Source organism: Lepidochelys kempii, chromosome 5 (genome assembly GCF_965140285.1).
Source record: "Lepidochelys kempii isolate rLepKem1 chromosome 5, rLepKem1.hap1, whole genome shotgun sequence".
Classification (NCBI taxonomy): domain Eukaryota; kingdom Metazoa; phylum Chordata; order Testudines; family Cheloniidae; genus Lepidochelys; species Lepidochelys kempii.
In genome coordinates, this window is record NC_136384.1 from 12,754,369 (window position 1) to 12,769,945 (window position 15,577).

The 15,577-nt window shown below is 43.0% G+C and overlaps 1 protein-coding gene across 5 annotated transcripts in view; it reads right to left on the minus strand.

The window, feature by feature from the left end:
* The window catches only part of EPG5 (ectopic P-granules 5 autophagy tethering factor), an 84,728-nt gene extending 71,044 nt beyond the window's left edge, over window positions 1-13,684 (minus strand). For all 5 annotated transcript variants that reach the window (XM_073343446.2, XM_073343447.2, XM_073343445.2 and 2 more), the window contains exons 1-2: window positions 13,552-13,684; window positions 1,014-1,955 (exon numbers count right to left, since the gene is read on the minus strand). In XM_073343446.2, coding sequence (XP_073199547.2) covers window positions 1,014-1,955; window positions 13,552-13,614 — 1,005 coding nt within the window. In that variant the 5' untranslated portion in view covers window positions 13,615-13,684. The remainder of the gene's footprint in view (window positions 1-1,013; window positions 1,956-13,551) is intronic.
* Between the last annotated feature and the right edge of the window lie 1,893 nt (window positions 13,685-15,577).

The following is a 15,577-nucleotide window of genomic DNA, read 5'->3' on the forward strand; positions in this document are numbered from 1 at the left end:
CAGGGCCCTATAAGACCAACTCCTGCAAATCAGCATACAGCTGAAACATCAAGCTGTGTGATGGGGTTCTCCCGAGACCTGGGCAGAACAATCCTTCCCCATTAGGCAACTGCAGAGCTACACAGGCTATGTCTACAGTGCACTGCAGTGTGGACTACAGGGGTGCGAACTGCAGAGCACACTGAAGTATTGTGCTGTAACTGCCCCACATTGAAGCTGCTGGTGCAAACTAGATGGTACCTAGTTCTCAGTAACACAGTCCTCTTGCAAACAGGACTATGTTAATATGAAGTCGGTACCTTCTTTTGAATGGGGTAGCTGAGCGTAACACTTTGGTGCACTCTGCAATTCACACCCCGGTAGTCCACACTGCGGTGCAGCATAGACAAGCCCAAAGATACTTCAGGGCTGCAGTGGTAGCCACAAACAGGAATCTCTGTGCTGCATAAAGGAAGCAACAACCAGTGGAAGTGGATCTAGCCCCTCAGTCCCCTTGCTCCAAATAACCAGGCTGCTGCGCTGCATCTTCAAATCCTTCCAGAACCACTGTACCAAGACTATTGGACATGGAGTCATCCACACCCAGGAAGGAGGCTGGACAGGATAGGCACCATAATGAAGTATTTCACTAACAGCAGAAGGTGATTCTAAGCTGAATTCCAGTTTTTTTATTGCAATGCATTGGAACTCTCACTCCAATTCACTGCATACAGGAATTTTAGTATATCAGAGCTCATTGTAAGGGAGACTGCACTCCACTATATTAGTTACAAGTTTAAAATCAAGGATTCAGTGGAATAAAGTATTTCTATGTAATGAACTTGACTTAAGCAGTGACAGGTTTATTTTCCTTTGAACAGAAAAATTAAAAAAAAAAAAAAAAAAGACAACATCCAAGGCAAATAAATCTCTCTGTACAAGCCAGCTTAAATACAGCAAACATCCACATTCAGCAGAGCACATGACTAGGATCATAGCCAAGCCAGGATCAAAAGCAACTTCAGTTACACCACCTTGACAGACTGCTGTTCCTCCTTAAAAATCCATAACCTGCCCTTGGCACTTTGGCAATCTGATGTCATGGCCTGTAGCTCAGCCTCAGCCAGCAAGAGCTGCTTCCTACAGCGCCAATAGTTCAGGAGCAATTCGTGAAACTCATGTCTATCCTGATGAGCAATGTTATCAAACTCCTCCAGGTAGGAATCAACATTCTCCAGCCACGAACACGGCTCAAAGATTTTCAGCTGCTCTTTGGTAAATGGCACTAGTTCTGGTTCAGACGGAATCTCTGGATATAGCCTCTCGTTATGTAATAGCGGTTTTACTGCGAGTGTGGTCAGTCTCGCTTGGGACAATTCAGCAGATAAATCGGGATACAAAGTTTTCAACCCGGATGGTTGAGCACACTCTTTGGCTTCATTAGAGAGCTGTGACAGAACAGGTTGTGCCTCTAAAGAAAGAACAGGATTTGTAGCCTCTTGTACTTTCTCAGTTCCTCTGTCCCGTACAATTCCCATTAGTGACTGAGTGCAAGCAGCACTGCATTTAAAGGTACTTTCTCCTATGCCAGAGTTTTCTGATTGATTAGCAAGTGCTTCCATAATGCTCTGGGGTTTGTCCAATTTATTTCTACCATCTTCCTCAGACCACTCCCTGCATTTCTCATGCAAGAGACTAGCTTTGAATTCTTCTCCGTGTTTTAGAGGTTCTAGGGTAGCTGATCGGGATCCTTCATCTGCTATGGTTGAAGAAGTCAAGGAGATCTCACACATCTCATTCACATTTTTTCCATCTTCTACTTCATCCCTGAGCCGAATCTCTGTAAACACTTCAGGATGATCCACCTGCACCTTGCTCGCTCGAGAAGACACCTCTTGATCTCTAGCTTGGCTGGGGAGGAAGACCTCGTCCAAGTCCTGCTTCTGGGGCTCTTCAGGGCATTTTTTCTTTTTTTCCTAGAAACAAAAGAATAGACCACGTATCAGGAATTTGACATTCATAAATGAATAACAAAAGAAAGTCAGCATTTGTCTTGCATTACAATGTACCTAAAGCTTACATCACCAGCCTATTTTCCGTAGTTATGACGGTAAGAAAAAAAATGCATATTTCAACTGGCATGCTGACATGGAATAAGTATACTTGGAGAGCCAGCTGCAGTCACTAGGCCCCTTGTTTCATTTAATCCACGAATGATAAGGGATTCTGCTAAACAGAGCACATTTTAAATTCATCAGATGTCTATAGACCATGCCAAAGGTACCAAACACTGCACATGATCCCTGGTTAAGCAGATTGTGTTCCTTTATTCATTTCCTCTTTTTTGAACTCCTCTATTTCTTACTCAATGTCTTGTTTGGGAAGCAAGTAGGTGAGTTAATACACAGCATGAGAGAAACTGTGCACGCTGTAACTTTCAGTCCCCACCACGCCTGACACACTCTCAGTCTTCAGCTTCCCCACCCCTTAGTCCCAAAAGATAGCAGCCCGTGCCCTATCAATTTCATTTCCCTGCTTTCATGTGCTGGAATGATGCCCACCATGTTGTTAATGAAAAACTGTCAGCATTCAGGGGCACAGACTGTCTTTGCGCTATGTGCTGTACAAATGAGTAAAACAATGGGGCCCTGATCTTTGACTGAAAAACCTCTAGGCTGTACCATAATATAAATACGTTGGAAGGTGTTTTTAAATTTCACGGAAACATGCCGAATGGTCTTCAGTTCTGTAAGAGCTTATTTTCACAAAACCTAAATTTTCAGCTGATATTGCTCTTGCAATGTCCAATTAATTAAAGACTGGCCCTGCGATGCAATCCATAACCTAGAAATTAGCAGTTTCACTAGGAATTATGTCACTTGGAGAAGTAGAAAAGCTGAATAAAATGAGCGGTGTGAATTTTAAATTGATTATTCTCTATTCAATTAACATTAGCTATTACTGAACAGGGATGCTTATGCTTGTGAGGAGACAAACAGCTAGCCTAGTCTGAAGTATATTTTTATGACTTTCTCACCAAAAGCACAAACATGTGGAAGCATCACATGATATGACAATACAACCAGTATATGATACAAGCACTCCTGTGCAAACAGCTAAAATTCAGAGTTCAAAAGACTAAATGAGAGCAGAACCGAGAAAATACAGGGAAAGTTAGCTTATACTGCTCTAATTTCTCTATATTATGCAACAGATTGCGAAAATCATCATGTGACAAAAGTCAGAGAGAGGGAACTAACGAAGAGCTCTCAGTCCCTACTCAACACTGGAAAAAGGCTAAGTAACAAAAGTAAAGTTCTGAACATTTCACACATTTCCTAGCAGAGCGGTTCTGCCTTATAAAGCAGCTAAAAGACAACAATAGATATCAAGGCCCCAGCTAACTTAGCATATTTGTTTTCACCCTCCCACTGAACACCTTTTAATCCAAACATATGCTTGCAGCTTCTTTATACAATGGCAATATATTTGGCTTGCTTTTGGATCCCACATCTCCCATTCTCCTGTTCTTCTTTCGTATGGCTTGGGTAGGTAGCAACAACTACAAATGTATATCTAAGCTTGACAGCCAGCACATTGCCCCAACAGTTAGCTGGTGAATGTCCTTCAGGCCCCCGGCAAAAGAACAAAGGGGACATTCAGATATGATGTGCTCTGTCATTTGTGCCTGGTGACCACAGTCGCATACGGGTGTTTGCCTCATTTTCCATTTAAAGAGGGATACTCTACTTTATACTCTCCTGTTCACTTCTTTCTATAGGATCATTAGTCTGGACTTTATTGTCTTATTTTCCTGTACATTCCCCATGCTCCTTGATGCTTAAAATCCAAAGAGACCACCTTGCAGGTTTTATTCAGGTAAAATCAACCTCTCTCTTACATTAGCATTTTATACTGCTGCCCACCACCATCATATCTGAGCACCTTCCCCATAAAATTGATACTGAAGTCCCCAGCAGACTACATGAAGTCTGACATTTCTTCCTTTTCAGGGTAAAAATTCTACAAACTCAATAGAAACTTCATCTGAGTAAGAACTGCAAGATCAGGCTCTGAATTCAAAGAAGAACATAACACCTGTTGTTTCTCTTTTTATACTTGGAGTGTAAACTTATCAAGCAGGAACCATCTTTTCATTGTGTTTGTTCAATGCCTCCTAGCACAGTGCAGACAGGCCTCTAGGCACTACTGCAACGAACAACAACAGATTACAGCAGTGGAGACAGCCATAACACAAGGCAAGAGGGTATAGTTACTTCCACATAAAGCAGAGTGAGTTGGTTAGTAGTCTTGTTTTTGGATATTTGCGGGCTATTTTTATTTAATAGCTGGATTTATAGGTTTATATTCAGTATTAGATGGGCAACTGTTAATGTACTTACTACATGCAATATTTTTAATTCCCTCTTCAAAATTAGGTGTCTGCTTGGTGCAGAAGGGGACACTGCCCCAAGCATAACGGGCAGCATGGAAGAACGCTGAAGGAGGATACAAAGGGAGCAACCACATAAAAGGTTTGAGGGGAACAAACAAGAAATATGTGTAGGAAGGGAGAAGAGCAGAGATGTAAGAAAGAGAAGAGACAGCCTGAACTTAATGCAGATGACAAGAAGAAACCAGAGAAAGGATTTAAAGGAGAGAGTGATGTAATCAGAGAGGCAGGACAGGAAGATGATTTTCACAGCACAAAATGATTTGGAGAGGAACAAATTGAAATGCAGAGATGCCAAAGACTAAGAGTATGCAGTAATTGAGGTCGGACACGACAAAAGTACGGTAAAAAATCTCAGTGCTCAGAAAGTAAAGCATAGGTTTTAGACACTGTAAAGGAAAATCCAATAAGATTTGGCCAGAGCCTGGGTATGGAAGAGGGCAGAGGAATCTAAAAATGGCTCCATGTTGCCTGAGTGATGGGACAGGGTGCAGTTAAATGTGACAGACGGTTTAGGGGCCAAGATGAGTTCACTTTCGAGTTGTGAGGGAACGACAGGAAGTCCTTCCACTCCACAGGGGATTTCCTTCCCTGCAAGCTGAATTCCACTGAACATGTTCCCAAAAAAGACACTTTTCCTATATGAAAGAAGACTTATAGTGACAGGACTGAACCTGGCATCTGAAATACATCTAGTTGTGCCTATCAGGTAACTTACATAAAAAAAATTGGATTATTTACTTTATGTCAAACAGAACTAATTCCAACAGCAAATTATGTATGGGTTGGGTTTTGTATATTTGAAGACTAAATAGTCAATATTAAAATACATGAATTCTAATTCTGTATGGAATAGGTTTCAGAGTGGTAGCCGTGTTAGTCTGTATCAGCAAAAACAACGAGAAGTACTTGTGGCACCTTAGAGACGAACAAATTTATTTGGGCATAAGCTTTCATGGGCTAAAACCCACTTCATCAGCTGCATGGAATGGAAAATACAGTAGGAAGATATATATACACAGAACATGAAAAGATGGGAGTTGCTTTACCAAGTGGGGGGTCAGTTCTAACGAGACAGTTCAATTAAAATGGGCTATTATCAACAGGAGGAAAAATCACTTTTGTAGTGGTAATCAGGGTGGCTCATTTCAAACAGTTGACAAGAAGGTGTGAGTAACAGTAGGGGGAAATTAGTCTTTGTATTGACCCATCCACTCCCAGTCTTTATTCAGGCCTAATTTGACAGTGTCCTGTTTGCAAATTAATTCCAGTTCTGCAGTTTCTCGTTTGAGTCTGTTTTTGAAGTTTTTTTGTTGAAGAATTGCCACTCCAACCCCTCAGACAGAGACAAACACCTAAAAGATCTCTATCAAGCATTCTTACAACTACAATACCCACCTGCTGAACTGAAGAAACAGATTGATAGAGCCAGAAGAGTTCCCAGAAGTCACCTACTACAGGACAGGCCTAACAAAGAAAATAACAGAACGCCACTAGCCGTCACCTTCAGCCCCCAACTAAAACCCCTCCAACGCATTATTAAGGATCTACAACCTATCCTGAAGGATGACCCAACACTCTCACAAATCTTGGGAGATAGGCCAGTTCTTGCCTACAGACAGCGCCCCCAACCTGAAGCAAATACTCACCAGCAACCACATACCACACAACAGAACCACTAACCCAGGAACCTATCCTTGCAACAAAGCCCGTTGCCAACTGTGCCCACATATCTATTCCGGGACACCACCACAGGGCCTAATAACATCAGCCACACTATCAGAGGCTCGTTCACCTGCACATCCACCAATATGATATATGCCATCATGTGCCAGCAATGCCCCTCTGCCACGTACATTGGGCAAACTGGACAGTCTCTACGTAAAAGAATAAATGGACACAAATCAGATGTCAAGAATTATAACATTCATAAAACAGTCGGAGAACACTTCAATCTCTCTGGTCACGCGATTACAGACATGAAAGTTGCTATATTACAATAAAAAAAACTTCAAATCCAGACTCCAGCGAGAAACTGTTGAATTGGAATTCATTTGCAAATTGGATACAATTAACTTAGGCTTGAATAGAGACTGGGAGTGGCTAAGTCATTATGCAAGGTAACCTATTTCCCCTTGTTTTCTCCCCCACCCCACCCCCCAGACGTTCTTGTTAAACCCTTGATTTGTGCTGGAAATGGCCCACCTTGATTATCATACACATTGTAAGGAGAGTGATCACTTTAGATAAGCTATTACCAGCAGGAGAGTGGGGTGGGAGGAGGTATTTTTTCATGCTTTGTGTGTATATAAAAAGATCTTCTACACTTTCCACAGTATGCATCTGATGAAGTGAGCTATAGCTCACGAAAGCTTATGCTCAAATAAATTGGTTCGTCTCTAAGGTGCCACAAGCACTCCTTTTCTTTTTGCGAATACAGACTAACACGGCTGCTACTGTGAAACCTGTCACTTTTAAGTCTGTTATTGAGTGTCCAGGAAGTGTCAAAAACCAGTAGAACACTTCAACCTCCCTGGACACTCAACAACAGACTGGAAAGTATTTGAGTTACTTTCCCGACTTACTACACTGATGGATGTCCTAGAAGTAATGTAGATGTCTTATGACCCGTAAGTTTGTAACTGTTTCATACAGAAACAATGAGAAGTACTTGTAGCACCTTATAGACTAACAAATTTATTTGGGCATAAGACTGTATGGAACAGTCTGTTACTTTCCTAATGGACTGTTTTTTCTAAATGGACAACCAATCCTAAATTCTCAATGACTGAGGGACAATCTTCACTCATTGATACATTTTCCTTTCCTCCACCAGCTCTGTGTAACTTTTTTCATGAGTAATGTACCTGAATACTTAGATGCTAAAGATCTAAACTGTATTCTTAAATTCATTCACCTAAATATGGGTTATTGCTGATTATGCACTATATGTATCTTATGACTTTAAAAACAAACTTTGTGAATAATCTAAGCACTATACGCAGATGTACAAACACTCTTTTCTCAACCTGTATTTTAATAAAATTTTCAGCTGTGTTCTGAGTCATACGCAGTAATTAAGAGTTACACAGATGCCAGTGGTAAACGGCTCTTCACCTCTCGCAGCTTCAGTAGCTTTGCCACCTTATTGTGTTTTGTTTCTTGTTAGTGATGTAAGTACTAATCTTTGTTTATTGTATCTTTTGCAAAAAGGTGAGTCTTGAAGCTTTCTCTGAAAACCTCAGATTCAGTTTTCTGCCCTCTAGTTCTTGGTTACACAACTGAGCAAGTTCAGCAAAGGATGGATGCCTCATCTCCTGCTCCCAAGAACATAACGTTGTCAGATGCACTGTCCCAGAGGATCACATATGGTTCAGTGGGTTATGAATGGAAAAGCAGGTACTGATGTGGTTGGGCCCCAACTTGTACCCTGAAATTACACTGAATGTAAACAGAGCCAGTTTTTCTGCTAAGGATGAAGGTTGATGTGTTCTGGCAAACTGGAGTTCCCATGTTGCCCGCACCTTTAACCTCAGATGTACTGAATTACAAGAGTTTAGTCAGGATGATCAGCAGAGAACACTAGCTATAGTCTCATCAAGAAAAGCAGCTTGTAATTTTCTGGTAAACTAGAGGTGAAAAAATATTTCCAATCATTGTTGCTTCCTAGGTGGGGTGTCCAAAATTAGTAGTGAGTTCAGAAACACCCCAAGACTCAATACCTCCTTGATGAATTGACAGGAGATGCATTTGATGAAGGGGGAGAGCTGTGTGTCGTTCAAAGGATTTCCCCATTCAGCCAACATTACTTCTGTCTTGACTGGGTTCAGACAGAACCACAGCTGCTTTTCATCCATGTGCTAACCTTTTAGAGGTTGTCAAGGCTGAATCCCCACTCTGTCACTCCGAGCGCAGAAGTGGGGGCCCACAAGGATTTTAAAAATTAATACTTGCCACTCCAGGCTTGTATTACAAAGCAAGCAGAGAACAGACCAAGAGGGATTTTACAGCTAACTGGCTGGCTGGGTGTCCATCAAAGGGAGCTAGTCCCCCTCCCGCCCCCCCACTTTATGCATCACAGAGGTACTGATACATCTGTAATGGCTTGAAAAGTATCCAGCAAACAGGAGACAAAACTGTGAATCATCAGCAAGTTGCTGGCAAAGCAGCCCAGGGTCTTTCAACCTCTCCAAAATTATCTGCAGATCACCACATGTGAGGGTTCTTGAGTGATCAGTAGTAGCTGTTCATCGTAACTCCTATAAGTCCTATTTGAAAGGATAAACAGGAACCACTAAAACATTTCTCTGCTCACTCCAGTTAGGTCTTGGGTACAGGTGAGCAGCACCAGGGTAGATAAAAATCAATGATTTTAGAAAAAAATTAAAAAAACGGATTTTTTAATTTAAATAGGTTTTTTTCTCAAAAAGCATTTTATAAAAAAAACTGATCTAGTTTTAATTAAGATACATTATAGCTCAAAGATATCTCATCAAGGAATAGGGATTATAAATTCTAATTCTATATTATGAGACAATATATTCATGTAATGTTTAAGAAAAGTTTTGTAAATGAGTTCCAGTAGTTCATGGATTAGTGACCCAACCTTATGGGGGTTCCAGGGGCTTCTGTATAAATTACTTAGGTTAATCTTTCTATCTACCCTATGGGACTCAGTGCTAAGTCTAGAAGATACCATCAGAGATGCTTAGTTTTGCAGTCCCCAAACTGTGGATTTCTGTCTCCAAAGATAACATGCTTGTTAACAGCAAAAATGTTTTTAAATAAATAAATAAATAAATAATGGATAGAGGTGAAATAACAGACCTCAAAACTATTGTCCCTCTGCAAATGTGTGTTCACAGAGTCAATCCCTTACCTCTCTCTAGAAGTGCAAAGTTTCATCATTGGGGACGGAATAGATCTGGACAAGAAGAAATCTGGAGATAGATGTGAGAAGGGAGGGACAGGCAGTAGAAACAAAAGTGAAACTGTTTCAGCAGCATATTCCAGAAGTCTTGAGGTCTTTCTGAGTGTAGCCTTCATTGATTTGAGATCTACCATACCATTATCTCACTAGAAGGGAAAACCTATAATGGCAGAAGCCCTAAAAGAGACCCAGTTTGGTCTCAACTATCTCAGAGTTGTGAAAAATATGTATTAAGGTTATAACAACCAACAAGAATACACTTTTGTGTAGAAATCCATGATTAAATTGAATCTTCCTGACTAGTTATTTAAATCATGATTTAAATCAAATCCACCCGGAGCAGCACTATGGATCAACTTTGTAAAAGGCTTGAGACAGCAAGTACTCTAAACCGACATCCATAGCCATAGAGAAGCTACCCACTCATGTCACTAGAGAACAATTGGTACCATGTTCTCATCTGAAAAATGACTGTGCAAAGTTTCAGGATAACAAATGCCAAGAGTTGCTGGAGTTTGATTGTCACTACCTTGTAATGGTGTTAAAAGAAAGAGGAGGTTGAAGACAGAGCAGTAGTTTAAGAGACTGTCTACATGAAGTGTTTATTTCTTAGGAACTATATGGACTATCACATTCTTCAGGAGGTTCACCTTCTCTGAAAGAGGCACTGATAACTCCCACCACTAACAGGCCAGTTGCTTTTCACTGGCTTTCAACAACCATGAGAGAAATTAATCCTTCACAAACAGTGGCCTGGAATTCAGTTTTGTGTGTGCAATGAGGCTGAATTTAGACGAAGATGGTGGAACAGTTATTATTCTCAGCTCTGGTTTGGAGTCCTTTCTCCAACCCATATTTGGGTAATGTTTTCTCTTAAGTAGGTTAACAGCTCTTAGCAGTGGTTGACACTTGAGACTGATATTTGGTTTATATAACATGGGTTGATGGTTCTCTACTCAGACCAGTTCTGACTGACATGATTTCACAGACCATTATCCACGCACAACTGTTTATTACATCAATGGAGAGGGACAACTGCAAAATGAGAAGAGTGAGCAATCCTTGAGATTCAAATCCAACACAAGATATAACGGTTTAGATCTTAATGTCAGATGGGTGAGGATTAGCAGCAAGCAAATGAAAGCCTTGAGAGATTGCATTTCAAGATGCTAAAACAAAACAGACAACTAGAAGCCCAAATCTCATCTACAACAGGATTAAAAGCTAAGATATGTAGGTAGTTGTATGTTTAAAATATGAACAAACAAATACTGGCTCTTGCAGGAGTAATACGCGGTCCCTTACCCCATGTGGCCTCATATTTTGGATATTTCAAAGCCAACATTACACATGGCTACAGTTTTAACCAGAAGAGGTATTAGGACTCTTAGCCCTAATTAAAACAGCATAGGATGTCAAGCAATTAAAAAAATTAATCACAATTAATCATGTGATTAATCACACTGTTAAACAATAATAGAATACCATTTATTTAAATATTTTGGATGTTTTCTACAATTTCAAATATAATGATTTCAATTACAACACAGAATACAAAGTGTACATCATCATCCAAGACTATTATAACATGAAATATATGGCAGAATGTGGGTAAAACAGAACCGGAGACATACAATTCTCCCCAAAGGAGTTCAGTCACAAATTTAATTAACACATTATTTTTTTAAATGAGCGTTATCAGCATGGAAGCATGTCCTCTGGAATTGTGGCTGAAGCATGAAGGGGCATACGAATGTTTAACGTATCTGGAACGTAAATATCTTGCAATGTCAGCTACAAAAGTCCCATGTAAACACCTGTTCTCACTTTCTGGTGACATTGTAAATAAGAAGCAGGCAGCATTATCTCCCGTAAATGTAAACGAACTTGTTTGTCTTAAAAAGAAAAGGAGTACTTGTGGCACCTTAGAGACTAACCAATTTATTTGAGCATAAGCTTTCGTGAGCTACAGCTCACTTCATCGGATGCATACCGTGGAAACTGCAGTAGACATTATATACACACAGAGACCATGAAACAAGACCCCCTCCCACCCCACTGTCCTGCTGGTAATAGCTTATCTAAAGTGATCATCAGGTTGGGCCATTTCCAGCACAAATCCAGGTTTTCTCACCCTCCACCCCCCCACACAAATTCACTCTCCTGCTGGTGATAGCCCATCCAAAGTGACAACTCTTTACACAATGTGCATGATAATCAAGTTGGGCCATTTCCTGCACAAATCCAGGTTCTCTCACCCCCTCACCCCCCTCCCAAAAACCACACACACAAATTCACTATCCTGCTGGTAATAGCTCATCCAAAGTGACCATTCTCCCTACAATGTGCATGATAATTAAGGTGGGCCATTTCCAGCACAAATCCAGGGGGTGGATGTATGGGGGTGGGGGGGATGTGAGAAAACCTGGATTTGTGCTGGAAATGGCCCACCTTAATTATCATGCACATTGTAGGGAGAATGGTCACTTTGGATGAGCTATTACCAGCAGGATAGTGGGTTTGTGTGTGTGGTTTTTGGGAGGGGGGTGAGAGAACCTGGATTTGTGCAGGAAATGGCCCAACTTGATTATCATGCACATTGTGTAAAGAGTTGTCACTTTGGATGGGCTATCACCAGCAAGAGAGTGAATTTGTGTGGGGGGGTGGAGGGTGAGAAAACCTGGATTTGTGCTGGAAATGGCCCAACTTGATGATCACTTTAGATAAGCTATTACCAGCAGGACAGTGGGGTGAGAGGAGGTATTGTTTCATATTCTCTGTGTATATATAAAGTCTGCTGCAGTTTCCACGGTATGCATCCGATGAAGTGAGCTGTAGCTCATGAAAGCTCATGCTCAAATAAATCGGTTAGTCTCTAAGGTGCCACAAGTCCTCCTTTTCTTTTTGCGAATACAGACTAACACGGCTGTTACTCTGAAACTTGTTTGTCTTAGCGATTGGTAGAACAAGTAGTAGGACTGAGTGAACTTGTAGGCTCTAAAATTTTACATTGTTTTTTTTTTTGAGTGCAGTTATGTAACAAAAAAAATCTACATTTGTAAACTGCACTTTCATGATAAAGAGATTGCACTACAGTACTTGCATGAGACGAACTGAAAAATACTATTTCTTTATCATTTTTACAATGCAAATATTTGTAATAAAAATAATATAAAGTGAGCAATGTACACTTTGTATTCTGTGTTGTAATTGAAATATATTTGAAAATGTAGTAAAACATCCAAAAATATTTAATAACTTAAATTGGTATTCTATTGTTTAACAGTGCGATTAAAACTGCGATTAATCTCGATTAATTTTTTTGAATTAATCACATGAGTTAACTGCGATTCATCGACAGCCCTAGTTTTAATGCTATACACAATTAAGTAGTTACAATGCTCCACCCCAGAGCTGACTGACATAATTCCTGTCTATGTATCAGTTTGCTAAGCAAAAATAAATTTCCTTTAATTCAATCCCCGATTAATCGAAGCCTCGTTATAATTTGATCGAAATACCAGCAACCCAATCATTAATATAAGAAGTTCCAATGGCTTTCAGCAGGAATGACGGGACAGTTCCTTCGGTGACTAAAGCAGGCTGCTATTTACATCGGGGAGGAAAGAGGCTCGAACTCTGCAGGAGACCCAAGATGCTACGGCAAAGCCAGGTGACAAGTGGTGCCCGCGGGCGAGGGGTGTTATTTGTAATGACGGAGTGAATCCCGCCACTTGCGATGGGAACCAGGACACGCACCGGGGGGGATCGCACCGGAGAGGATCAGCAGCTCGACCCAGTCACAGGGACGAGGGTCGAGCCATGTTTAACTAGAATAAAACAGTACCAGCGAAGGCAGCGCCCGGAGGCCCGCCAGGCCCCAGGCAGACCCCGCCAGTGGCAGCCCCTGCCCCGCAACGCGCAGCCCAGGCGGCAGCGGGCGGGCGGGCCGGCGGGGGGAGCGGAGGCGGAGCACAGGGCGGCTCGGGAGCTCCGAAGGGCCGAGTCAGCTCCCGCGGGGACACGCCCGCGCTGTGCTCCCCTCTCCGGCCAGGCCCGGCCCCTGGGGGACCAGCTCCGGGAGCGAGCTCCAGCCCCCCTCACGACCGGGACCAGGCGCCTCCCGTCCCGTGCGGAGCCGGGGGTGGCCGAGGGTCCCCGCGCGCCGCGCCCCGCCCCGTACCTTGGCCTTGGCCTTGCCCCTGCCGGGCTTGGGGCGCTCCCTGCGCGGGGGTCTCGCGGCCTCCGCCATCCCCGGCGGCCGCCTCGCTCCCGCAGCTCACACCGGAAGCCCCGGGCAGGGGCGAAATCACATGACCGGCCTCTCCACCCCGGGCCCAGCCCATCAGCGCCGCGGTGGCTATGGAACGCGAGGAGGGACATTTTCGTTCTCCAGGACGGAACGCGGCTCGGCCGCGGCGCCCCCTAGTGCCGCACAAGGCAGCGGCAGGGCGCAAACCGGCGCGCCTAGCCCCCCCTGCCGGGGCCCACCTCTGGCCCCTTGGGCACCCAGGGCCATTGCCCTCCCCACACCTGCCAGGGCCAGCTGCCCAGCATGATACCCACCCCTGCCCCGCCAGCCCCACCCTCTCTAGGGCCCAGCCACACCTCTGCCATCCCCACCCGTCTCAGCCACCCCCCACCACTGATACCCACCCTGCCTACCCCTGCCCGCGCCATCCCCGCTGCTACGGCCACCCCCGTGATATCCCATTCCCAGCCCCTGCTCTGGAGCTCCCCAACGTGACATCCACCCCATCACATCCACCCACCACCGCACCTGTCCGTGTCATCCCCGTCAGCCCCTCAGCCACCCCCGCGCTTCTCCTGGATACCCGCCAGCCACCTCACACACCGCCAACACCAACAGCCTGGTCACGCCACCGTCAACCCATGCCAGAAGCGGTGCCAGGCATATTACCCCTAACACTAACCCAGGCAACTCCAAATACACCCTGCCCTGCAACAGCACACACGGCCAAGCTGACAGGGGGTTCCACTACACCAAAGGAGCTTTGATCACCTTGATCAGAGATGAACAACTTCACACAGACCTGTATCATGACCATTTTATTAACTATTCCGAAAAATGATAGCAGGGAACTGCTAGCTCTTAATTTACATGACAAACAAATCATTACAAGTTTACAAAAACAATCCAATAAAATGCACAGTCCATGAGGAAGCAGCCCATTTGTTTTCATTTATAGCACTGCACATCTTACTCCGCACAGACAAAACTCATCACACAGATAATTTACCAGTCAAAACTCATTCGTTTTCTATTAACAAAAATCAGTTCTGGACAAGTATTTTGTAAGGCTCTCTGCAAACCAACAGTTCTGCTGTGTTTTACAAGCAACGAGACAGTATGTCGTTGTGTTGTCACTGGACGGCACATTTCCCCTCTCTCACAACCCCAGCATTCCAACAGCGTTGCATCTAGCCACACTGACCTACCACATGGTGTTCAGACACAGATTAAACTGTGCATGCATGGTTGCTAAAATGTGCAGGAAGGTCTATGGACACAAGGTTAAAATCCTGGTTAGGAAGCCCATTACAGATAGGTCAACATAAGCAAAAATAACTTCCACTAACTTACTTCAAGCTTTTTTTCCTCGCCTTTACTGCAGTGGTGAGTGATATCTTTGTGACACATTAACTGATGTCCTCTTCTGTACCACAACAGTTTAGCTATCTTAAAATTCTTATTGCCACTAACTAATGTTCCCTCCATCTAAGTCACACTACAGATCACTTACCTGCCCTCAGGGCTCTGTTGTATTGGCTACAACATTGGCAAGTCTAGTGGTGTCAATAACAGTTCACACAATGAGTAACAAAGATGCAATCGCAATTTCCAGTGCAGATAAGAAAGAGTTTTGCGCTTAATTTCCAAATTAGCTCAAATTCTGTTTTCATTCAGTTAACAGCTTTAACATAGAATGCAGCAATCTCTGTGCTGCAAGTGCACAGAGAAATACAGCAGGATATTCACAGGAGGTTTAATGTGTAGAAAAGTTACTGTTTCCAAAAGCAGCTAGCAAATCTCATGCTTTGGAAACAAACATTCAATGAGAGTTTTTTCTGGTGACTCCCATCTTTTCATATGCTGTGTATTTATACCTCCCTACTGTATTTTCTACTCCATGCATCTGATGAAGTGGGTTTTAGCCCACGAAAGCTTATGCCCAAATAAATTTGTTATTCTC